The sequence below is a fragment of the Nothobranchius furzeri genome, chromosome 18 (genome assembly GCF_043380555.1).
Source record: "Nothobranchius furzeri strain GRZ-AD chromosome 18, NfurGRZ-RIMD1, whole genome shotgun sequence".
In the NCBI taxonomy this organism is placed as follows: Eukaryota; Metazoa; Chordata; class Actinopteri; order Cyprinodontiformes; family Nothobranchiidae; genus Nothobranchius; species Nothobranchius furzeri.
This window is the reverse complement of record NC_091758.1, coordinates 14,297,482-14,321,546: the sequence shown is the minus strand read 5'-3', so window position 1 is coordinate 14,321,546 and position 24,065 is coordinate 14,297,482. Positions and strand designations below refer to the sequence as shown.

At 46.1% G+C, this 24,065-nt stretch overlaps 1 protein-coding gene across 5 annotated transcripts in view; it reads right to left on the bottom strand.

Moving 5' to 3' along the window:
* Positions 1–24,065, bottom strand: part of LOC107391813 (protein TANC2) — a 192,166-nt gene that overhangs the window by 12,423 nt on the left and 155,678 nt on the right. For all 5 annotated transcript variants that reach the window (XM_070546985.1, XM_070546984.1, XM_070546986.1 and 2 more), the window contains 8 exons: positions 18,278–18,400; positions 18,035–18,172; positions 17,862–17,960; positions 17,465–17,656; positions 17,282–17,375; positions 4,713–4,846; positions 2,489–2,612; positions 1,240–1,415 (listed from right to left, as the gene is read on the bottom strand). In XM_070546985.1, coding sequence (XP_070403086.1) covers positions 1,240–1,415; positions 2,489–2,612; positions 4,713–4,846; positions 17,282–17,375; positions 17,465–17,656; positions 17,862–17,960; positions 18,035–18,172; positions 18,278–18,400 — 1,080 coding nt within the window. The remainder of the gene's footprint in view (positions 1–1,239; positions 1,416–2,488; positions 2,613–4,712; positions 4,847–17,281; positions 17,376–17,464; positions 17,657–17,861; positions 17,961–18,034; positions 18,173–18,277; positions 18,401–24,065) is intronic.

Genomic DNA, 24,065 nt, shown 5'->3' with positions numbered 1-24,065 from the left:
TACAGCAGCGATCCAAGTGAGCCAACGAGACTTGTTAATGCTAGATACTTGGTCTCCGTGGTTTTGCCTCTAAGCAGGAAAACGGTGAAAAGTTATCTTGTTTTCCACCCTTTTCCCCTGGCGATCACATTTGCCACCCCACAACACAGCAACGATTTACTAGAGTTGTGTAATATATCGACCAAATCAATAATGGATTTATTTAAGCTGCAAGAACAAGACTGAGCGCGCTGTTTACAGTAGTAACAAGCAACAAGTAGGACTCACACGCCTCCAACAGTGCGGCTGCATCGGTGATGATGTCACGATCACAAGTCCTATATAGCACTGGCTAACTAGATCTGCAATGAGTTAACGCCAGTCTGTAAACTTCAAGCTTCACTCTGGGGGCAACGAGAAGGAATTGATCTTGTGTGCATTGTAGCTAAGTCATTAGCGTAGCATCAGTCTATTGTTTCAGCTCTTTCTGCTGACTCCACTTTCCCATGTCGTATAGGGCGTGGTTTAGCTCCTTCCAGAGGAGGGGGAGCAGGGGCATAGCTACAGATATTCAAATTTTATATGCTTCTCCACCTCTCCTAGATGATGTCACGCTACAGGCAACAACTTTAAAATGTTACTATAATATAGTCTAATGAGCTTTGAAAGAAAAGCGTCTGGACTTCTTTGAGTTGCTTGGGTGAGCTCATTGTGAAGCCTGGCCCCACCGTATCATGTGAATTCCTGAGGTCAGATGGCCCAGGAGCTCACCCGAAACTCTGGCTGAATTGGACCCACACCCACCCTCACACCTTGGCTCATGTGTTTATGTAGAAGATCATCAGGGGGTCTTTTGTTCCCTCTTCGGGGGGAAACTCTCACTGGGTTTAAATCTGGGACTCTCCACCATTTGACCTTAGAACTGAAGAAGCCTCTCGGATGAGAGGTGAAACGTCTTCAAGCAACTCAAAGAGGTCCAGACACTTTTCTTTCAAAGCTCATTAGACTACAATGACCTAGATGACTGAGAACCTTCACAGACATAACTATAATATAGGCATTCTAGCTTTGTTTTCAGTCAAATAACTAATGAATCTGTTTTAATTAACTTTAAGTAGAGAGGAGTTTCACAGTACTTTAGTAAGATCTCAACAAAATTCCATAAAAATTCTTAGCAAAAAAGAATTTTATTAAAAGATTTTCACTACTGGATGGCTTTACTTAAAACAGCCCGGCTTTAGTAAGATGGGCTTCACAAACCACTTCAGGGTCACCACAGAAAGCTGCCAGGTCAAGAGGAGTGCGCCCGCTGCGGTCAGCGTGAGCGGTGTCAGCTCCTCTCTCCACCAGCTCCCTGACCAATAAGAGCTGGCCTTTCAGACACGCCCAGCTCAGCGCCGTTAAGCCCTCCCTGTCAGCCTGGTCCAGAGATGAGCCTGGAGACAGAAATAGAAAGAACCATTAAAGATGTGGGGATCACAGTTGGCTAATTCTAATTCGGTTTTAATGCAAAGTTCCACATTACAAAGGCAAGGCAATTTCAGTTATTGCTGGGTTTCAGATGACTTTGCATCTACTTTGCTGTGGGCGTGTCGTGCATGGGGGTCAGGAAGTAGATGCCGCTGAACAGAAACGTTGTTGCTTTGTTCACTCTGCCTCGAAATGCCCAAAGTCTGTGCGGTCTACGGTTGTAGCAATCGCTCCAATCGGGAAAAAAACTAAAGTTTTTTCGTGTTCCGAAAGTTGTGTGCCACCAAGGACAGGGTCTGGAACATATTTTAACACCTCTCTCTGTTCCAAACAAGGGTTCCATCTTTTCACCTGGACCTGCACATGACCTCTGACCTTTCATAAACAGCTAGTGTTCGTGTGTGTGAGGTCCTGTCTGGACATGAGACCCCTGAGTTGCACTATTTGATGCAGATGATAAAACGCTGATCTAGTTCTAGCCTAAATGTGACCAGTGAAGCTCAGGTCTGAATCAATTATGACTCCAAGATTTCTAACCTGGGTCTTTGTCTTTATTCCTCTGGAGCCAAACTGAGCAATAACCTCCATCCTATCCTTCTGATTTCCAAAGACCATAACTTCAGTCGTGTCTTTGTTTAACTGGAGGACGATTGGTTGCATCCAATCCATAACTTGCTCCAAACTCTGATAGAGTGAGTCTAAAGGACCACAGTCTACGTAGATCTGGGTGTCATCTGCATAACATGATAGACAATGTTGTTATTGTTTATGACCTGACCCACTGGGAGCATGTAGAGATTGAAGAGCTTTGATTTGTGATCACCATTAGTAACAACATAACTCCTGTCTTTGAGATAAGATTGGAACCAACTATGATAGTAGTTGATAGTATTTAAATCACGGTTTTGCCAACCTATTTATTGGGTTTGTTGTGAGTAAGAACTCAGTCTGAATGTAAACCCCTTTAATAAGTCATGTAGCCTCTGTGTGAAATCACCCATGGATAACCAAGCTTAGCTGGATGTGAGGTGGAAGTTACCATGGTCCAGCAGCAGCTGGGCAGCTGTTAAATGTCCTTCTGAGGCTGCCGTCATCAGAGCCGTTCGACCCTGCTGATCAACCCGGTTCAACTCAACATCGTGGTTCAGTAACAGCTCGACCACCTGATAGAGACAAACAGATGCTTTTTAGATCACACACACACACACACACACACACACACACACACACACACACACACACACACACACACACACACACACATATATATATATATATATATATATATATATATATATATATATATGTTGGAGATTTTTTATGTATTACTGTCTTAAATGCTCCTTTTTAAGTAATCATATGTTAATAAGTAAGCCACAGAGTTCTTTCTCATTCTCTCTATTACTGTGGAAAGCGGCCTGATGTCTATCTGTAGGGGGTTGGGAAGGGTCTGCTTGGCAACAGGGAAGCTAGTAGCCACCCCTGTAACTTGAGACTTCCTTTTTAGAAGGTCCCGCCTTAGATAGAAGCAACAGTGTTTGTTATTGGTTAAGTGTGGACAGTGATGGATCATCCTTTGTCTCTGCTTGCCTGTGTTTAAACAAAACTAGCTATGATGCAGGGAGGAGGCCAGAGTAGATCGAACGAGGGCCTTGGACAGGCTCTCGGCTTGTCTCTCTCCGCTGTACCCCATGTAAAAAAAACCCTACTGACTTCCTCTCCTGTGTGGTTCATTTCAGGGTTACGTGTCAGGATTTAAAAATACCCAACATTTTGGTGCCGTGACTTGGCGTACAGGGGCTGCTGAGGGATGTCGTCGAAGGGCTGCAATGGCACGGCTTTAAAGTCCCGGGGCTTCCATTGTCCCATGGGCTAGCTGCTTGGACGTTGTCTCCCATCGTGTCCGCTCCTACGTATGGCTCGGTTTGATCCACACGTCCCAGGGGAGAGGCTGATCAGTAAGTTCCTTATATAGGAAACATTATTTCTGATTGGCTTAATGAACTGACCTGAATTGGAATGTTTATTATGTGAAGTGCCTTGAGACGACTCTTGTCGCGATTTGGCGCTATATAAATAAACTTGAATTGAATTAAGTCTGTTTTCCTTTTACACCTAATCAAAGTGAGTGATTGGTATTTAAAATAAACGACTAAAATAAAACATTTAATCCTGTAGAGGTAATGATAAAAAGCTAAAATGAAGAGTTTACTCGTGAAGGAGTCAAAAAGTGTGTTATACAAAGTCAAAATGAGAAGTAAAACTAAGAAATTAAAGGAAAATGAAATAAGAAGTCATTTTATATTAATAAATTAGAAATTTTATATAAATGAACGTATGAATGCTGTTATATTATTATAACAAAGATAATTTTGTTATCCATGTCTTGTTGGCCATAACTTTGTTTCTGAGAGCTCTCACACTAACTTTCCTCTATTTTTCCTCATAAACTGTGTGAATGGTGTCGTGCTGTTAGTGGCTTTGCATTTTGGTGCATTTTGGTCAAACTTTTAATTTTAATTTGGCTTGGAGTTGTGTTGTGGTCAGATAAAAGCTCTGTTCTGTATTTTGCTGTTGGCTGGGGCATGCCTTTGAAGTGTTTGCTGGAGCAAGGTGTGTGTGTCTCTTGGAGTGAACCACACATTTACAGCATTTTATTTACAGCCTTTTAGGAGAATTTTTTCAACATACGATCTATAAAATTGCCTCAAAAATCAGGCCAATATGTGCCCTAAACGAGGAAAAATTCCCACAATCTGCTGGTCTTGTTCAAAGAAACAATGGCACAATAAAAAGCAGGCTAACAAAATGCATGGAAAAAACAAAAGGCCTGGCTTGAATGTTTAGATCTAGTCAAACTCTATGTGAGCACAACATCAACAAATAATGGGTTAGCTCCGTTTCACCCACTGGTGGTCTACACAGCGTCTCAGGACAGGGTCTGGAACATATTTAACATCTCTCTGTTCCAAACAAGGGTTCCATCTTTTCACCTGGACCTGCACATGACCTCTAACCTTTCATAAACCGCTAGTGTTCGTGTGTGTGTCTCTGGTGTGTTCATGTGTGTGCCTGTGTGTGTGTATGATTGTGTTGCTGTGTGTGTGCTTTTGTGCGAGAGTTGTTTGTATCTGTCCCTGGTATCTGTGTGTGTGTGTGTGTGTGTGTGTGTGTGTGTGTGTGTGTGTGTGTGTGTGTGTGTGTGTGTGTGTGTGTGTGTGTGTGTGTGTGTGTGTGTGTGTGTGTGTGCCTGAGTGTGTTACCTGTGAGTGACCTTGTCTCACAGCGCTGGACAGCGGACTGAGCCCCTGCCTGTTGCTTTGCTCTGCAGCTGCCCCCTGATCCAACAACAGCCTGCAGATGGCAAGCTGGCCGCGTCCCGCTGCTGCGGTCAGAGCTGAGGAACACAAAGAGAACGTGGTTCTGTAGGTTCTGGTTTCATGAGAAAAGCCTGGTTTGTCGTAAACTTTACACTACTGACATTATGAGACCAATGCATCATTTATGTTTAACATTGCATAAGCATGTATAAATCATACATTAGGTAATTATTAGGTTATAATCAGAGATCCTTCTAACTGCAAGTGTGCACTTCTCCACATTCTCTGTGAACAGCAAATAAAATAAAATTAAATAATTAAATAAAATCTAATCTGAACAATAAATAAAATAAACACATAATTTATGTTGGGCAAAAGGAGATCTGAGGCGCTCAAAGGCTGCAACATTTTTGGAATTTTGCATCTCCTGAGTGCCTCGGATCTCCTTTTGCCCAACATTCATGTGGATCCCTTGGCTGAAGAGCACCAGTGAGAGGACCAGATAAAAGGCAGCACCTCCAGCATTTTTTCTACGTTCAAAACACATCATTTATTCTGAACCATTTAATAATGCAGCCCATTCAGTAACAGGTAACAAGTGGTAACTACAGCTAAAGAATGACTAGCACTGTCCAGTTCACTCTACGCAACCAATCAATGTCGCTGACAGCACTTAGTGTGTCAGGTAGTGGTCAAGAGACCATGGAAGGGATCGCTCACCTGTTCACCGCACATAAATCAGTTTTATCTTTGTCAAGATCTCCCATCTTCCTAAATCATCCTCCGGTTATCCAACTGGAACCAGTTAAAGTTCCTGATCATTTCCTTAGTCCTGCTGTAACCCTGATTCTGTGGCTCAGGTAATCATCACTAAGGTATAATAACTAGATTACAACCATCACTGGGTTTAAATGATATCAGAATAAGCTGAAGAATGTGCAGCTGTTGAAGAATCGGTGAACCTGTAGTCACCTCTGTGGTGAACAAACTGAACTCCTCACTTTTCTCCACTGGATGCCAGTCACATCAGCCCTACTCAATCCAGATGTGTGCAATTCGATTCAGTTTATTTAGAAAGCGCCAAATCACGACAAGAGTCATCTCAAGGCGCTTCACGTGAGCATTCCAATACAGGCCAGTTCAATAAGCCAGTCAGTAAAAAGTTCCCTGTAGGGCTTTGGAGCTGACACCATCACCCAGGACCTCAACTGGGAGCCCACCATCACCTCCATCATAAAAGGCCCAGCAGAGGATGAACTTCCTGAGGCAGCTGAAGAAATTCTACCCATCGGTACAGTCGATGAGGCATTTCTACACCGCAGCCATCGAGTCCATCCTCACCTCTTCAATCCCCGTGTGGTACGCTGGAGCCACCATCAGGGACAAGAAGAGGCTGCAGCATGTCGTACGCGCTGCTGAGAAGGTCAGGACCTGTACACCTCCAGGACATTGAGTCGTGCAGGTCGGATAGCAGCTGACCCGTGTCACCCTGGACACAGTGTTTTTTACTTGCTCCCATCTGGCAGGTGGCTCAGGTCCGTTCGGACCAGAACCTCTCACCACAAGAACAGTTTCTTCCCCTCTGCGGTTGGTCTCATGAACGACGATCCTAGGTCTGCCCTCTCCAGTCGCTTGGTTCCAGTCACATGACCCGGTGTTGTGTTTGCACCTGAACTGATCCGCTCTGATCAGTGCCTACACTGTACATATGGTAGCTACTTCTCAAATTATTTCCATTCATCTCTTATTTTTATCTTCTTTGCACCAAGTACCGCAGCAAATTCCTAGTGCTGTGATTTCTCACACATTAGGAAATAAAACCTTCTGATTCTGAAGGCATTACGGGAGTGCTGCGCCATTTTTAATGTCCACAAAAGACAAGAACAAACTGAGAGGCAGCTTAAAGGCAGCTCATATTAAAACAGATGCAAAGAAACAATACCCAGGAAAATGTTAGTGTCTTAGAAATGTGGACTGTAATCTCAGCAGTGGAGAAGAGACCCGGAGATCTACCGCCGTTCAGCCTCCTGTGGGTTATTTCTGCAAATGGAGCTGCTTTTCTCCTCTCTGTTTATGTAGAAAATGCACAAAATCACCTGCAAATGTAAGCTAACTTCACCCAGTCAGAAGAGCAAATCAACCACTGATGAAGGCTCGTGATCCAGAGCTGCTGCTGCTCTTCTTGTGCCAGAGTTCAGGACACGCTGGACAAGTGATCCCGAGTCTTGGTAAAATGGATTTTTTAATCTGAATTGTTGAAAAATTGGATAACTAATTTTTCTATTAAGTCACATTTAATTTTTTTGCACAAATGAAAACTGATGCATGAGACATGACTGCATAAAATATTCTAGGACTTATTATGATGGATCAGGTCACAGTTAGTAAAGCGTTACCACGGTCACATAAACATGCTTCCACCACAACTGCTGCTGTTATTACAAGGAGCTGCTATGCTGAACCTCGAAACCCAATTAACATTCTCCGACTTAGAGGAGGCGTTCTTGTATTTTAATTCTGTTTTGTGTTTTTTATCTTGAGAGGCGCGAAATAAAAGATCGCTTTCTTTCTTTCTTTCTTTCTTTCTTTCTTTCTTTCTTTCTTTCTTTCTTTCTTTCTTTCTTTCTTTCTTTCTTTCTTTCTTTCTTTCTTTCTTTCTTTCTTTCTTTCTTTCTTTCTTTCTTTCTTTCTTTCTTTCTTTCTTTCTTTCACGTTAGATGAAAAGAACAGGCATCATCATCCACCTGAACCTGAGACAAACAGGTACCAGACTACATGTCTGGATCAACAGAATCACACCACATGCAGAGGCATTAGTGTCATTCAGGTTTACATCTTAGTGTGCACAGAGTGAATGAACAACCTTGTTCAACAACAGCAGAAGCCTTTAGCAGATGCACTCATCTCGTTTATCTGGATGGAAAGTCACCAATGAGGTCATCTGATGCTGTGCTGCTTCCAAGCTAGGCTGAACTTATGACGGTCAGACCACTCAAGTGTTCTGGTGCCATAGATGGGCCTCGGTTTGATGCTTCAGTCAGCAGCAGCAGCTAACAGGGAGAGCTGGGCTCACTTCTACCTCCGGCATTGACCCTGTTGAGACCAGAAATCCGCCAGACAAGCAGCTTGTTTTGGTCTGAATGAAATTATTGTAAATACACAACAAGTAATTATATGATTATAATATATTATATTTATATAGGGAAGCCTCTCTCTGACACTTTCACAGGCAGACTTAGGCCCGTATGTATGGATGTTCCCCTTCCGGGGGCGACGGTGGCACAGGAGTTAAGTGCTCGCCCCGTAATCGGAAGGCTGCAGGTTCGAGCCCCGCTCAGTCTGTCACGTCCTTGGGCAAGACACTTAACCCACCTTGCCTGCTGGTGGTGGTCGGAGGGACCGGTGGCGCCAGTGCTCGGCAGCCTCGCCTCTGTCAGTGCACCCCAGGGCAGCTGTGGCTACATCGTAGCTCATCCCCACCAGGGTGTGAATGGGTGAATGACTGATTGTGTTGTAAAGCACCTTGGGGGGTTCCAGGACTCTAGAAGGCGCTATATCAAATACAGGCCATTTACCATTTATAAACAACTCATTTAACATATATTCACAGAACAATGGCAGAGGGCACCCTACAACCTGAGGGAGACGCTGCCTGCAGAAAGCAACAGAAAAAGTAAATAAAATTTGCAGATGGCTGAAAGCTGGTGTGGTGTTTTCACAGCCTTTTTGATGCATGTGGGCTACTGTAGCTGCACTTCCTCCTCTGAACTGCGTGTTTATTTTGTTTGAGTGTGTGTGCGTGTGTGTACTTGTCTTTTTGTGTTTAAGTGGACAAATTTGAACTTTAACCTGTAATATGTGGAAATTTCTGCATTGTGGGGACATCTTGCTGGTCCACACTATGCTAAGCACCCTAAAACTTGGTTTTAGAGGTAAGGTGTAAATTAAATTTTAGTTTGGGTTAGTTTAGGAACAGGACCCCATTGGTTAAGGTTAGGATATGGGTGCATAGTGGAGTCACCAAAATGAATGGAGGTCAATGGAGGCCCACACAAATATTGTATTGACCCGAATATAGAACGACACCAATTATAAGACGACCCGCCTTTCCAAGACTAATCTTCAGGAAAAGACAAAAAATCACTTTTTCAATAAACTTTTTTCATAGAAAATTTGAGAAGAAATACTGAGCAAAAATGCTATTTTAATGCAAACTATCATAACTGTGCTGACATGTGATATCAAAAGTCAAATGAGTCTTTTATTCACTGATGCCCTCTGCCTCGCTGTACTCACTCACTCTCATGCTGCTGCGGTCCCAGTGTTCCATCAGAGCACTACTCCTGCCGGCTTCTCCCTTTGAACATCGTCCTCACTGCCATCCAATGTAAGCATGCATGCAAAGTTTGATGCCTCATCTTAAAATTTGCTTAACTCTGCCTCAGTATGTTAACTTGCCCCACTTTTGGTCCACTCTGCTCCGGACCTCCCGTCTCCATTTTGTTCTCCTGTTGAGAACATACTGTCATGTTCTGAGGAAGGTGCTTAACCGAAGACATGCAGAATCAACATGACAAGTTAAGTAGAAAGAAAGATTATTTATCTATGCAAAACTGGAACTAAGGGTGCACCGGGAAGTCCGGTGAGAGCGAAGCGGGGCAGGAGGGAGTCTGAGGAGGAGAGAGGCAGGTGAGTCCTGGGAGGTGAAATAGCTTGGTGGGTTTGGATTGTTCAGGACGTACAGGAGGCGAGACCTGTTGAGCATGGGGGGAGGCAGTGAGCCGAGGTTCAGAGTCCAACAGGAGGGGTAGGAGAGCGTAGAGAGAGCGGTCGGTCAGAGGTGGAAGAAGAGACGTTGTTCAAGGTGATCCAGAGGGTTATGGTGTAGCGACATGAATGGCCTCATTTGTGACCCAAAGGTCACACTTCCTCAGCTGGGTCAAGCTGTCCTGGCTGTACTTCTACCAACAGATTATCCATCACAGGAGACACAAAGTCTGCTGTAAACCATCTTTAATATGGCTGGCTTTATCTGACTGCTGCTCCGTCCGCAAGACGAAGGACACTTCAAGATTTAAAATAATCATTTTTTAATAAACTCTTTTCACTGTCTATTACAATGTTCATAAATAATCATCATGGTTCATTATAAATGTATTTAATAACTGAAATGAATTATTATTCTTTGGTTAATAATAATTATTATTGATGATAATCAATAATGTTTAACAGTGACAAGAAGATCATGTGCAGTTATACACACCATGCAGGACACAGTTTATCAGGTTAAGGTAACTGCACTCACATGTCTTTGTTCCATAACACCAGAGCTTTCTGTCTCTGAGAGGGCGTGTTCTGAGGTATGTTAAATCTACATGTCAAAATCTAATTCGTTAGAATAAGATTACCGGCCGTCTCATAAAACCTAACTCCTCAGTTCAAGTTCAGTTCTTGAGCTCACCAAATTCTCTCCGTGGCACGAGAGTCCAGATGATCGAGTCAGCCGTTCGAAACCTCTACTAAAGCTTTTCTGTCACACCGATAGAATTGCTTCAACAGAAACGCCATCTGCAGCAAAGCTGACGCAAAACTCCTTCAGAGTTAATTTTAAGACACAAAACCATCCACCTGTGTGCCTGCGGCAACTCTAGGACCAGAGAGTCGGTACCACTGGTCTACCCTACCGGACCGGGTACCCAGAGGCTGATCAACACCCTCCCTTGGCCTCCGGATCCAAACAGAGGGTCGTCTGAACGGTGAGGTAGAACACGAGATTGCGTCTGTATGCCTGTTTTATTAAGAAATAATTTAGCTTAACTGCAAACCAAACTCTTTCACCCAGAACACGTTTTTCTCTCTCTAAGATAAAAACCGTCTGAGACCTACATTCACACATTCAAACACACACGCTTCATGCTTAGTTTCATCCAGACACAGGTTGCTTTAATACCAAGTTTTAATACCAAAGCTTTTATACTGACTTGTCTTTTAAATTGTTAGTAATAAATTCTTCACTTTTTAAAACTGACTCTTCTTTGAAATAAAACACAGATTGGTGTACATTGATCACTGAACGAGCAAAGATCTCTTTAGATCTTCTGAATTAATAAATAAACTTTTGCTATTAATTTAAATCTCTTAAAATAAATATTAATCTTTTGATTAAATATAGACCAAGCCAGTTGGTGTATGAACTTCTCTCGATTATATAAATATCCGTGGATAAATATATATATATATATATATATATATATATATATATATATAAAGTTTCATTGCCAATTCCTTTGATCTTTCTCAGAATTTAACAAAGTTGAAATAGCAACCACTTAAATTCTAGTTTTGTAGATTAACAACGCTACAATGGTAATTGTAAAGCGGTGTTGATGGTGCCTGAAGTGATGAGAGGAGACAGTCAAAAACTACGCGAAAAATCCAGACCAAAAAACGATCAAAGACAAAATGAGAGTAATCCAAGAAACTAGAACTAGTGGCTGATACTACTAAAACTGTAGCAATCATCCAGCGAAGTGTGGTGTCCTCATCGTCCTTTTAAACCTGACCCAATGAGTGATGATTGGATTCAGCTGCTGCCTCTCCGTCTCTCCCACTTGAAAGAAGGCTCAAAGATTGTCTATGGACAGGTGGCTCACCTTGGCTCATGACAGTACCTCCCACTCAACGGACGCACCCTGGCATCCCAGCAGTGGCCTTGGAGGCCTCGAAGTCAGCGATGAGGGACGGGTCCTCGATGAACGACCGGGGAATCCAGGACCTTTCCTCCGGACCGCACCACTCCTAGTCGACCAGGTACTGCAGGCCCTGACCATGTGTAATGGGAGTCGACGATCCGACGGACCTGATAGACGAGGCCCCCCTTGTAGAGCCGGGCAGGAGGAAGCGGAGCGGGGCACAAGGGACTGGTGACCAAGGGCTTGACCAAGGAAAGGTGAAACGTAGGGTGGATCCAGAGGGACTGTGGGAGGTCCAGGCGGACGGTAGTTGGACTGGGCGCTGCTGAAACCCTGAAGAGGCCAATGAAGAGTGGAGCCAACTTCCTGGAAGTAGCTTTGAGGGGAACGTCCCTCGCGGACAACCAAACCATCTGACCTGGGGTGTGGGTAGGAGCCGGGCGGCGGTGACGATGGGCCAGGCGTCAATTCTTATCCACCGTACGTTGAAGGGCTGCCCTGGTTGTGGCCCATGCGCGCCGAGCCCGGTGAAGAAACTGAGGTACAGTTGTGGCACTGCGTGTCTGGGAAGGGAATAGTGAGGGTTGATAGCCAAGCAAGGATTCGAACGGAGAATGACCTGTAGCCGAGGACACATGGCTGTTGTGGGCATACTCCACCCAGTTGAGTTGGGTACTCCAGGCAGATGGGTTGGTAGAGCAGAAACAACGCAGCATGGCACCCAGCTCCTGATTCATGCACTTGCATTGTCCATTGGTCTGAGGGTGAAAACCTGAGGTCAAGGCCACACGGGCCCCCAGGAAGGCCACAAACTCCTTCCAGACCTTGGAGACAAACTGGGGACCGCGGTCTGAAAGGATCTCCTCAGGGATTCCATGGAGCCGGAAAACATGTTTGATCGGGAGCTAGGCAGTGACAACAGAGGAGGGAAGAGATTTTAGAGGGACCAGATGACAGGCTTTAGAGAAATTATCAACAATAGTCAGGATGGAGTTGAAACCATGGGAGTCTGGTAACCCACAAACAAAATCCAGAGCGATGTGTGACCAAGGGCGTGAAGGGGTAGGAAGAGGACACAACAGACCGGCGGGAGGTTGGTTGTTACGTTTTTGTTGAGGACAAATGTGGCAAGCAGAGATGTAATCCTTTACGTCTTTGTATAGGGATGGCCACCAGAAGGAGCGTCTTATGAGCGCTAAGGTACGCCCCACTCCAGGGTGGATAGCGAATTTACTGGTGTGGGCCCAGTGGATGATTTTCCCCATCTGGCCCTGTGGAACAAAGTCTGTTCGGGAGAACATTACCTGGACCTGGGTCTGTTTTGAGGGCCTCTAGGATCTGGTCTCTTATCTCCCAGTTAAGTCCCCCTACTACACAGTAAGGTGGTATGATGGTAGCGGGACCAGGCTTGTCATCCTGCGAGTTCTGGCGAGACAGGGTGTTGGGTTTTGTGTTCTTGGACCCTGGCCAATAAGAAATCATAAAGTGGAATCTGGAGAAAAACAGTGACCATTGATGATGTCTACGGTTTAGCCTTTTGGCTTCCTTGAGGTAGACCAGGTTTTAATGGTCTGTCCAGATGATTAATGGAAGTTCAGAGCCCTCTAGCCAGTAACTCAATTCTTCGAGGGTTAACTTCACTGCTAGTAACTCTCAGTCACCTATCATACCTGCTTTCAGCTGGAGTCAGGCACCGTGAAAAGAAGTCACAGGGGTAAAGCTTATGGTCGGAAGGGGATGCCTGTGACAGAACAGCTCCAACCCCGGTATCAGAGGCATCCACTTCCAGGGTGAACTGTAGGCTGGTGTCTGGTCTGGTTAGTGCCAAAGCATCTGCAATTTTTTTCTTGAGGACCACGAATGCAGCTTCGGGTTCTGGGGACCAAGAGAATGGTTTAGAAACAGAGGTGAGGCGGGTTAGATGAGCCACAGTCTGGCTGCAGTTACATATGAATCGTCAGTAAAAATTAGCAAAGCCCAAAAATTGCTGCAACTGTTTCCTGGTAGTAGGGGTGGGCCATTTTGTAACGGCCTGGACCTTTTCTGGGTCTGCCTTTAACCGACCACTCTCTATGACAAACCCCAGAAACTTTATCGTTGACACGTGGAATTCGCACTTCTCTGCCTGTACGTACAATCGATTCTCCAAGAGTCGTTGCAGCACCCCTCTGTCATGCCTCTGGTGGATGGTTTGCGTCCTGGAAAATTTCAAAATGTCTTCCAGATAGATAGTTACAAAGTCAATGATATAGTCACCAAGCACTGAGTGGACAAGGGCCTGGAAAACAGCGGGGTCATTGGTAAGTCTGAACAGCATGACCAGGTATTCGAAATGCCCGAGTGGAGTCTTGAATGCCATTTTCCATTCGTCACCCTGCCGGATCCTCACCAGGTGATAGGCTTTTTGGAGGTCCAGTCTGGAAAAGATGGTGGCATCCCGCATGGGCTCAAATATGGAGGAGCGCAGAGGTAAAGGGTGTTTGTTTTTAACGGTGATTTGGTTGAATCCTCTGTAGTCTATACATGGCCTAAGGGTACCATCCTTTTTCTGGGCAAAGACAAATCCCGCACCCAAGGGTGATGTGGAAGGCCTGATGGGGCCAGCAGCCAAGGACTCTGTAATATATTTCTGTCACGTTCTGCCCCTGCCCTCCTGACTGTGTTTCTCTCCTGCCCTGATTAGTCCGTATTGTTCTCACCTGTCCCTCGTTAACCTGCCCATGTTTCCCTAATTAGCCTCCTGTATTTATACCTCCTGTTTTGCTCCTGTCCTTTGTCAGATCATTGTTGCTTGTAGTCCTTGAGTTTTGTTCCTGTCGTTCCCAGTCCTCCATTAAAACCATTTTAATTTTACTGAAGCCTGCATTTTTTACCTCCTGGTCAGCTCTGCCACACATGGTCCGCCATCATCCACATCTACATCGTGACAATTTCTCCATGCTATCCCTCTCTGGTTTAGAGAGACTGTAGACGACTGGATTGAAGTGGAGCCCCGGGTAACAGGTCAATGCCACAGTAGAATAGATGGTGTGGTGGCAGTGAGGAGGTGTTGTCTTTGCTGAATACCTGTTGGAGGTCGTGGTAAGCAGTAGGGAATCGAGTGAGTTCTAGGGGTTCTGGAGCAGTGGTGGTGATGTTCCAGGGTCTAGGAGGAGCGGATAGGAGGCACCTTTCAGAGCATTCGGGACTCCAGGCCTCTACTCGATTGGACCACCAGTCCAGATGTGGATTGTGGATGGAAAGCCACGAATGTCCCAAAACATTCAGGTTCTGTGGAGATGGGAACACAAGGAATGAATGTGTCTCAATGTGGTTACCTGAAACCTGGAGCTGGAGTGGAGCTGTCTGGTGGGTGATGGTGGATAGAGCTCTACCATAAAGTGAGGAGATGGTAAGTGGGGTAGAGATTGGGATGGTTGGAATCTCCCATTTTTGCACCAACTCTGGATCCATCAGAGACTGTTCACATCCAGAATCCAGGAGGGCGGAGAGTTGATGGTGTCGGCCTTTGAAATTAATTGAACAAGGGAGAGTACACCGAGAGGTAGTAGATTTTGAATGACTGCACACCAGCTTTCCTGAATCTACTGGTGGGCTCTGCCTTTTACCAGAGCCGGGCAGTTCTGTACATAGTGTCCCGGGTGTCCACAATACATGCAGAGACCTGACCTTAGTCGGTGCTGCCTCTCCTCCTGGGTGAGGTGGGACCTTCCCAGCTGCATAGGCTCTTCGGTAGAACCTGGCGACAAGGAAGCTCGAGGGGTAGCATGCCGGTGAGAGGTAGGAGATGGTGGTGTCTGGAGAGATGGCCGCTGCAGGTCACGATGCCCCTTATCAATAGAGATTGAGAACATTATCAACTCCTCCAAGGTTCGTGGTTCAGGACATAGAGCCAACTGGGTCCTTATTTTGTCACTCAAGGCTTCTGTGAAAGCTGCTTTCAGTGCATCGCCATTCCATGATGTAATCGCTGCCAGTGTTCGAAACTCCAAGGACATCTCCGCCACCGTTCTCCTTCCCTGAGAGAGGTGCCAAAGTCTTTTCCTGATATCAGACGAGGTCTCTGTGCTGCAAAAGGTTAGTTTAAATTCATCCAAAAACTCTGTATAAGGTCCTGTTTGGAATTCAGCACAGCGGCTCTTAGCTTCAGCCCATTTTAGAGCCTTGCCTCTCAAAAGCCCTAATATATATGAAATTTTGACTGAGTCAGAACAAAAAGCTTCAGGCGAACATTTAAAAGCCAACTGGCACTGGAGTAAGAAACCGTTTCCATCATCGAATTCACCAGAAAATGTGACCGAAGTTGGGGTAACAGTTAACTGGTCCGGGTGGTCCTGCGGTCGCCATGGCAAGTGATGATGGTTCCGGGGAAGGAGCTGGAGGCTGTGGTGTTGGCCGCTTGTGTAACTGTTGGACCAGAGCCTCTAACTGCTGGTAGCGCCGGTTTGCGGCAGCTAATTTTTCCATGATCAGAGGAATGGTTTGTTCCTGCTGTGACATCCTGTGGGAGAGTTCAGAAAGTGCCGATTCTGCTGGGTTAGGATTATGGCCGGATGATTCTGTCATGTTCTGAGGAAGGTGCTTAACCAAAGACACGCATAATCAACACGAAAAGGTAAGTAGAAAGAAAAATGATTTATTTATGCAAAACGGGAACTAAAGGTGCACCGGGAAGTCTGGTGACAGCGGAGCGGGGCAGGAGGGAGTCTGAGGAGAAGAGAGGCAGGTGAGTCCTGGGTGGTGAAATAGCTTGGTGGGTTTGGATTGTTCGGGACTTACGGCAGCCAAGACCTGGTGAAAGTGGGGACAGGTAGTGAGCCGAAGTTCAGAGTCCTACTGGAGGGGTAGGAGAGCGGAGAGAGAGCAGTCGGTCAGAGGAGGAGGAAGAGACGTGGTCCAAGGTGATCCAGAGGGTTATGGTAATTGTAAAGCGATGTTGATGGTGTCTGAAGTGATGAGATGAAACAGTCAAAAACTACGCGAAAAATCCTGACAAAGAAATGATCAAAGACAAAACGAGAGTAATCCAAGAAACTAGAACTAGTGGCTGGTACTACCAAAACGGTAGCAATCATCCGGCGAAGTGTGGCGTCCTCATCCTCCTTTCCAACACATTCTCACACCCAAAGCGTCAAAATATGACACGTGTGACCAGGCCTCAATATATGACAATTCGGGACGCCCCAGAGCGTCAGGAGACGACGATCAGGGACACAGTGATGGCGCACCGTCCCAGAGCGTCGGTATCCGACGCCGGTGGGGAGACGGACATTAGAATGACTTGTGAACTACTTAACTTCCCCTCACCCCAATCCTAACTTCAAGGCCACAGTTACTGACCTTAAGGTTTGGACCAGCGGAGCCACGTGTCCCTGCGTGTCCCTGATCGTCGACTCCTGACGCGCTGGGGCATCCCAAATCGTCATATATTGATGCTTGGTCACACGCGTCATATTTTGACACGTTGGTTGTGAGAATGTGTTGTCCTTTTAAACCTGACCCGATGAGTGATGATTGGATACAGCTGGTGCCTCTCCGTCTCTCCCACCTGAAAGAAGGCTCAAAGATAGTCTATGGACAGATGGCTCACCTCAGCTCATGACACATACAGCCTGGCGCCCTCTGCTATTATGGGCGTGTAATGACCCCAGACAAATGTGAAAGCTTAGACCCCGACTATAAGACAACCTCACATTTAAAATTATTTTCATTGAATAAAACCTCGTTCTATATTCGGGTCAATACGGTATATAAATACAAGTGTGTGTGTGTGTGTGTGTGTGTGTGTGTGTGTGTGTGTGTGTGTGTGTGTGTGTGTACCTGTCTCTCCCCACAAACTGTCATAAATGTTAATCTGAGGTCTCTGTTCCTCTTCCTCATCTTCCTCAGGAAGATCCAATAAGTATGACACCATCTATAAAATTACACACATTGATCACACACATACCATAAAAACCAGGCATCGGGTGTAGTGTGTGTGTGTGTGTGTGTGAACTGGTTGACCTCTGTGTGACCCCTGCTGGCTGCTGCACTCAGAGCCTGCTGCACCGCCTGGCTCTTGCTCGCCCCCCTCTGGCTGCAGCAGGTGGTGCAGCTCCATTCACAGCTCCTCAGCAGGAAACGCAGCACATCCAGGTGACCTTGCTGTGCTGATAGAACAAGAACAGACCGGCCTGAACTGTCCACATGACCCACCTAAAATCACAGACACAGACTTAGGAGCCATGTCTCTCCTGGGTCCAAGGTCTAACACTGATCCAAAGGGGATCAGACACCTGGAGGACTGAGAATGAGTTTATTCTAAAGTATTTCAGCAGTGATATAATAATGAATCCAGCTAAACTCTTTAATGTTGCTAGTTTTTTTTAGTTTGTTCTTCAGACAAAACGAAATAGATCACCTTGGCTTGGTGCTTACTCAGCAGGATGACAATTTTCAAATGACCAGCTGCAGCAGCCAATCCCAGAGCAGTCAACCCATCATTTGTCTGAGCATCTACCTGAAAAGGTACCACAAGAGTTTCAGGTTCCAGTTCTAGTCTCCGTTATTACCCCATGGTTCAATCTGCCTCACCTTGGCCCCGTGGTCCAGCAGCAGTGCCACAGCATCAGTGTGTCCCAGGTGAGCGTGGACACACAGCAAGGGGGCGCTGTTTAAGACATCTGTACGATAATCCAGATCAGCTCCACCTGCAATCAGCAACCTGCTTACCTGAACAGGTAGAGAGCAAAGTCTTAGCCTTACAACGTGTGTGTGTGTGTGTGTGTGTGTGTGTGTGTGTGTGTGTGTGTGTGTGTGTGTGTGTGTGAGTGTTACCTTGATGTTTGGGGTGTATAGGTTGTGCAGGGATGCGAGAACAGGACTGAGGTTGGCTGTGCTGTAGGACAACCACAGTCCCTGAAGAACAGAGGAGGAGACCCCGAGCTTCTTACTCAGACCCTGGAGAATGAAGGCAGACCCAGAGACCTTATTGTTCATCGGCTTACCTAAAAACTAGGGATGTACGATATTGGCTTTTTTACCCATATTCAATATATTGTGTGACTCTTAATTTCTAATACTGATATAAACCACTAGCCCACTGACCAGGTCAGTGGGCTAGTGGTAGCGTGTCCGCCATGGGACTGGGAGATTGGAGTACAAATCCCGGTTAGGTCATACCAAAGACTTTCTAAAAATGGGACCCATTGCCTCTCTGCTTGACACACACACACACGCACACACACACACACACACACACACACACACACACACACACACACACACACACACACACACACACACACACACACACAATCTAAAAGATGATCCCATATTTCAACAATAGATCCTTCTAGAACCGGCTGAACTTCAATGGCATCCTGGATCAGAACAAACAACGAGCCGAGGTAGCGAGTTACTCCGAGAAGATTTGTTCTGGTGAACTGTTGGTTAAATATCATCCAGAGTTATATCAGGATGCATGCAGTGGTAAAACTGGCAGCACATTAATTTCTTTATCTGTAGATTACTGAATTATATTGAAAGAGATGATGGAGCTGAAACCTGTAGTCAGCTGAGAGCTCCCGGTGGAAGCACAGAAATGAAATGTTAAACAAAAGTAAACAAGCTGAACTGATTTTGGTTCTGAAGATGAACAGAATCCTCCCCGGTGTTGGGTCGCGGGTTTTCTGAGTCAAACGGTCTAAAACATGTCTGCACCTCCGGTAGTGATATCCAGCTAGCGGGGTCGGAGTTCGGTTGCACTTCTCCGGTAATCCAATATCTTTTCTCGTCGTTGTATCCCAGAGAAAAACAAATGTGACCGACTAGCAGAGGCTTCAGAAGCTCCATCTGACTGATGACACATTGTTCTGCTGTAACGCTAACGCAGAAACACCGGAGTCGGGGGTTGTTTACTAGCAGCAGAGCTCCTTGTGAAACGCCACAGCTGCTCAGGGCTTAGACCGGAGACTACTTTCTGTTTTTCCCGCGCCAGTCACAAATTTCAGATTTTCTTTAAATTCCAGCCGTGAAAATGCAAAAACCATTTCATCTGAGGTTTTAGTATTAAACATGCCAAAGGGATTTTGCCTCTGGCCAATACCTTTAATCTTTTTTAATCATAAGCGATACCGACATTTGCTGTATCCCTTTCTCATAAAGATTAAAACATTTGAGGTTGCTAACATCACATATCTTCTATCACGCTTACGTTTTAAACATTTTCTATGATTTCCATCCAAGTCAGTAACAGGAACAGTACCATGTTTATTTAGCCTCCAACAGCAGCTGACTCTCATTCTCCCAAAGCGTGGAGCTAAGATGTGAGTATTAGTTAGTCATTTATTTCTTCTTTTCTGTATTTTGCAGTTATGATGATAAAACATTTATTAAGATCTTCAGGTAAGAAAAACAAGCCTTAGGTAAAGATTCTTGTTCTGGTTTTAGTCGTTTTTTAACTGCTAGCTACACGTAGCTTCGTGTCGTGAGGACAGCGTACGTTCACTACACAGGGCTAATTTCTGCTTCACAAGTTGTGCCAAATAAACTAAAATGTCTCAGACTTTTCCTCAGATCTGGTGTATTTTTACTTTTTGAGAGAAAAGGGTCATAGCTGAAGAGTTTGATGTGTGACAATTGTATAGTATGTAAAAGTAAGCAAAACTACAGTTGAGACTTCCCACCCTTGTTGGAGACCTTGGAAGAGGTGCTGGAAAGCGCTCCTTCCGGTGACACTCTAATTCTGCTGGGGGACTTTAACGCTCACGTGGGCAATGACAGTGAGACCTGGAGAGGTGTGGTTGGGAGGAACGGCCCTCCTGATCTGAACCTGAGTGGTGTTTTGTTATTGGACTTCTGTGCCAGTCATGGATTGTCCTTAATGAACATCATGTTCAGACATAAAGGTGTCCATATGTGCTCTTGGCACCAGGATACCTTAGGCCGCAGCTCAATGGTTGATTTTGTTGTTGTTTCATCTGACCTGCGGCCGCATTTCTTGGACACTCGGGTGAAGAGAGGGGCCGAGCTGTCAACTGACCACTACCTGGTGGTGAGTTGGCTCAGATGGTGGGGGAGGATGCCGGTCAGACCAGGCAGGACCAAATGTATCGCGAGGGTCTGCTGGGAACGTCTGGCAGAGTCTCCTGTCAGAAGGAGCTTCAATTCCCACCTCCGACAGAGCTTCCAAAATGTTCCGGGGGAGGCGGGGGACACTGAGTCTGAATGGACCCTGTTCCATGCCTCCATTGTTGAGGCGGCCGACCGGAGCTGTGGTCGCAGGATCATCGGTGCCTGTCGTGGTGGCAACCCCCGAACCCGCTGGTGGACACCGGCGGTTAGGGATGCTGTCAAGCTGAAGAAAGAGTCCTATCAGGTCTTTTTGGCCAGTGGAACTCCAGAGGCAGCTGACGGGTACCGGCAGTCCAAGCGGAACGCGGCTCGGGTGGTCGACAAGGCAAAAACCCGGGCATGGGAGGAGTTTGGTGAGACCATGGAGCAAGATTTCCGTACGGCTTTGAGGAAATTCTGGTCCACCATCCGGCGCCTCAGGGGGGGGAAAGCAGTGCGCTACCAACACTATCTATAGTGGGGACGGTGTGCTGCTGACCTCTACTCAGGACGTTGTGGATCGGTGGGCGGAATACTTCGAAGACCTCCTCAATCCCACCGACACGTCTTCCAGTGAGGAAGCAGAGTCTGGGGACTTTGGGTTGGGCTCTCATATCTCTGTTGGTGAGGTCACTGAGGTGGTTAAAAAGCTCCTGTGGCAAGGCTCCAGGGGTGGATGAGATCCGCCCGGAGATCCTTAAGGCTCTGGATGTTGTGGGGCTGTGTTGGCTGACGCGGCTCTGTAATATCGCGTGAACATCGGGGCCAGTTCCACTGGACTGGCAGACCGGGGTGGTGGTCCCCTTATTTAAAAAGGGGGACCGCAGGGTGTGTTCCAACTACAGGGGGATCACACTCCTGAGCCTTCCTGATAAGGTCCATTCAGGGGTTCTAGAGAGGATGGTCCATCAGATTGTTGAACCTCAGATTCAGGAAGAGCAATGTGGTTTTCGTCTTGGCCGTGGAACACTGGACCAGCTCTATACCCTTAGGGGGATCCTGGAGGGTGCGTGGGAATTTGCCCAACCAGTCTACATGTGTTTTGTGGATTTGGAGAAGGCGTTTGACCGCGTCCCTCGGGAGGCCCTGTGGGGGTTACTCCGAGAGAATGGGGTAGCAGGCCCTCTGATACGGGCTGTTAGGTCCCTGTATGACCGGTGTCAGAGCTTGGTCCGCATTGCCGGCAGTAAGTCGGGCTCGTTCCCAGTGAGAGTTGGACTCCGCCAAGGCTGCCCTTTGTCACCGATTCTGTTGATAACCTTTATTGAAAGGATTTCTAGGCACAGCCAAGGTGTGGAGGGCATCCGTTTTGGTGGCCTGAGGATCAGGTCTCTGCTTTTTGCAGATGATGTGGTCCTGTTGGCTTCATCAGAACGTGATCTTCAGCTTTCGCTGGAGCGGTTCGCAGCCGAGTGTGAAGCAGCTGGGATGAGAATCGGCTCCTCTAAATCTGAGACCATGGTCTTGATTCGGAAAAGGGTAGAATGCCTTCTCCGGGTCAGGGATGAGGTCTCGCCCCCAAGTGGAGGAGTTTAAGTATCTCGGGGTCTTGTTCACGAGTGAGGGAAAACTTGAGCATGAGATCGATAGGCAGATTAGTGCTGCATCTGCAGTGATGCAGGCGTTGTACTGGTCTGTCGTGGTGAAGAGAGAGCTGAGTCAGAAGGCAAAGCTCTTGATTTACCGGTCGATCTACGTTCCTACCCTCACCTATGGTCACGAGCTTTGGGTAGTGACCGAAAGAACGAGACTGCAGATACAAGCGGCCAAAATGAGTTTTCTCCGCAGGGTGGCTGGGCTCTCCCTTAGAGATAGGGTGAGAAGCTCGGTCATCCGGGAGGGGCTCGGAGTAGACCCGCTGCTCCTCCACGTCGAGAGGACCCAGTTGAGGTGGCTCGGGCATTTGGTCAGGATGCCTCCTGGACGCCTCCCTGGTGAGGTTTTCCGGGCACGTCCAACCGGGAGGAGACCTAAAGGTAGACCCAGGACACGGTGGAGGGACTATGTCTCTCACCTGGCCAGGGAACGCCTTGGGATTCCCCCGGTGGAGGTGGTCCAAGTGGCTAAGGAGAGGGAAGTCTGGGCCTCTCGTCTTAAGCTACTGCCCCCGCGACCCAACTCCGGATGAAAATGGAATGGAAATGGTAAAAGTTGTGTCAATACAGGAGTAAAAACGATACAATTTTAAGGCCAATATGGGTAGATTTTAATGGTAGTAATATCTCAATTAAAGGAGTCATCACCTGACATTTTGAATGTATATATGTACATAATATATGTATATAATGGCTTCCTAATGATTTTTCACTGGCCGGGAAGCCAATATTTAACATTGAATAGTTTTTTTTTTTTACTTTTGGCTTCTCCAACCAGCCAACATGCTGATTTCAGGCCTTGATGTCGTCACAAAGGCAAGATGTACAGTACAATATACGGACATCGCAGAGCAACGCCACTATAGCCCGCACTACTTCGCTTCCACTCACATTCAGTCGAGCTCCACCATTACTGAAATCGGGAGAACGGAAAATGTTAAAGTGAGTTTCACATGTGAGCTGCTCAGTTGTTGATTGCCAAACTCCACACATAAATGAGTTTGTTTTACCTAAAGTGGACCAGCACATCGGTCCAACAGCAAGGCTGTGAAAGACGTGGTGTTCACGGCCAGAAAAGACGTCGTTTCAACTTTCATTTTAGAACTAGCCGTCTTTAAAAATATAGTCATATTTTAAAATATCAAACTTTTCTCGGACTGACGTTGTTTCAGCTGTCATCAAGTGTCAAAATATTTCAATTAACAATAGGTGTCAAAGAGATTGCTCAACTAGCAAGACACCCGACGTACAAGGAGAGGACTCGGGTTTGAATGCAAGCTCGCAATTAGAGGTTTTTTTTACGGTAATGATATATTTTATACAATAATACGGTAATATTACACCCACATTTTTAATAGTAAATGTCCAAATGAGACGCACCAAAAGACGTTTTATTGACGTCCACATAAGACATCGGTTCAGCTTTCATTTCGGAACTATTTTTCAACCATGGCGTCATTTGGAATGGTTGGATGTCGAAGGAAGGTCCCGCCTTTCTCGTCTCTGATTATTATGGCCTAAGTTCACATTTTGTATACAAAACTCCTGTTGGTGGCAGCAGGACAGTCTGCACTTAGTGAGGGAAGATGCTTTGCTGCTTAATGAAATAGGCAATCGTAGTAAAGCCCTTCTAGCCAATCAAAGGCAAGAAATGAGGGATTTTCCTTGGACATCCTACAAATCCAAATGACGCATCTGGCACAGCCAAAATATCACAAGTGCACTTACGAGAAAAAAATGTCCTTTACAAAAAAGATTCAGAAAAGCACTTTTTATTTTTTCTTTCCGATAACAAATTATTTCTGATATATGATATAGCTATCCATGGTAGTAACAGGTGATGACTCCTTTAACAACCAATGAAAATGAGGTCAGTGCCACAATTAAAATCTCTGAGTTTGTTTCACTTCTTTAAT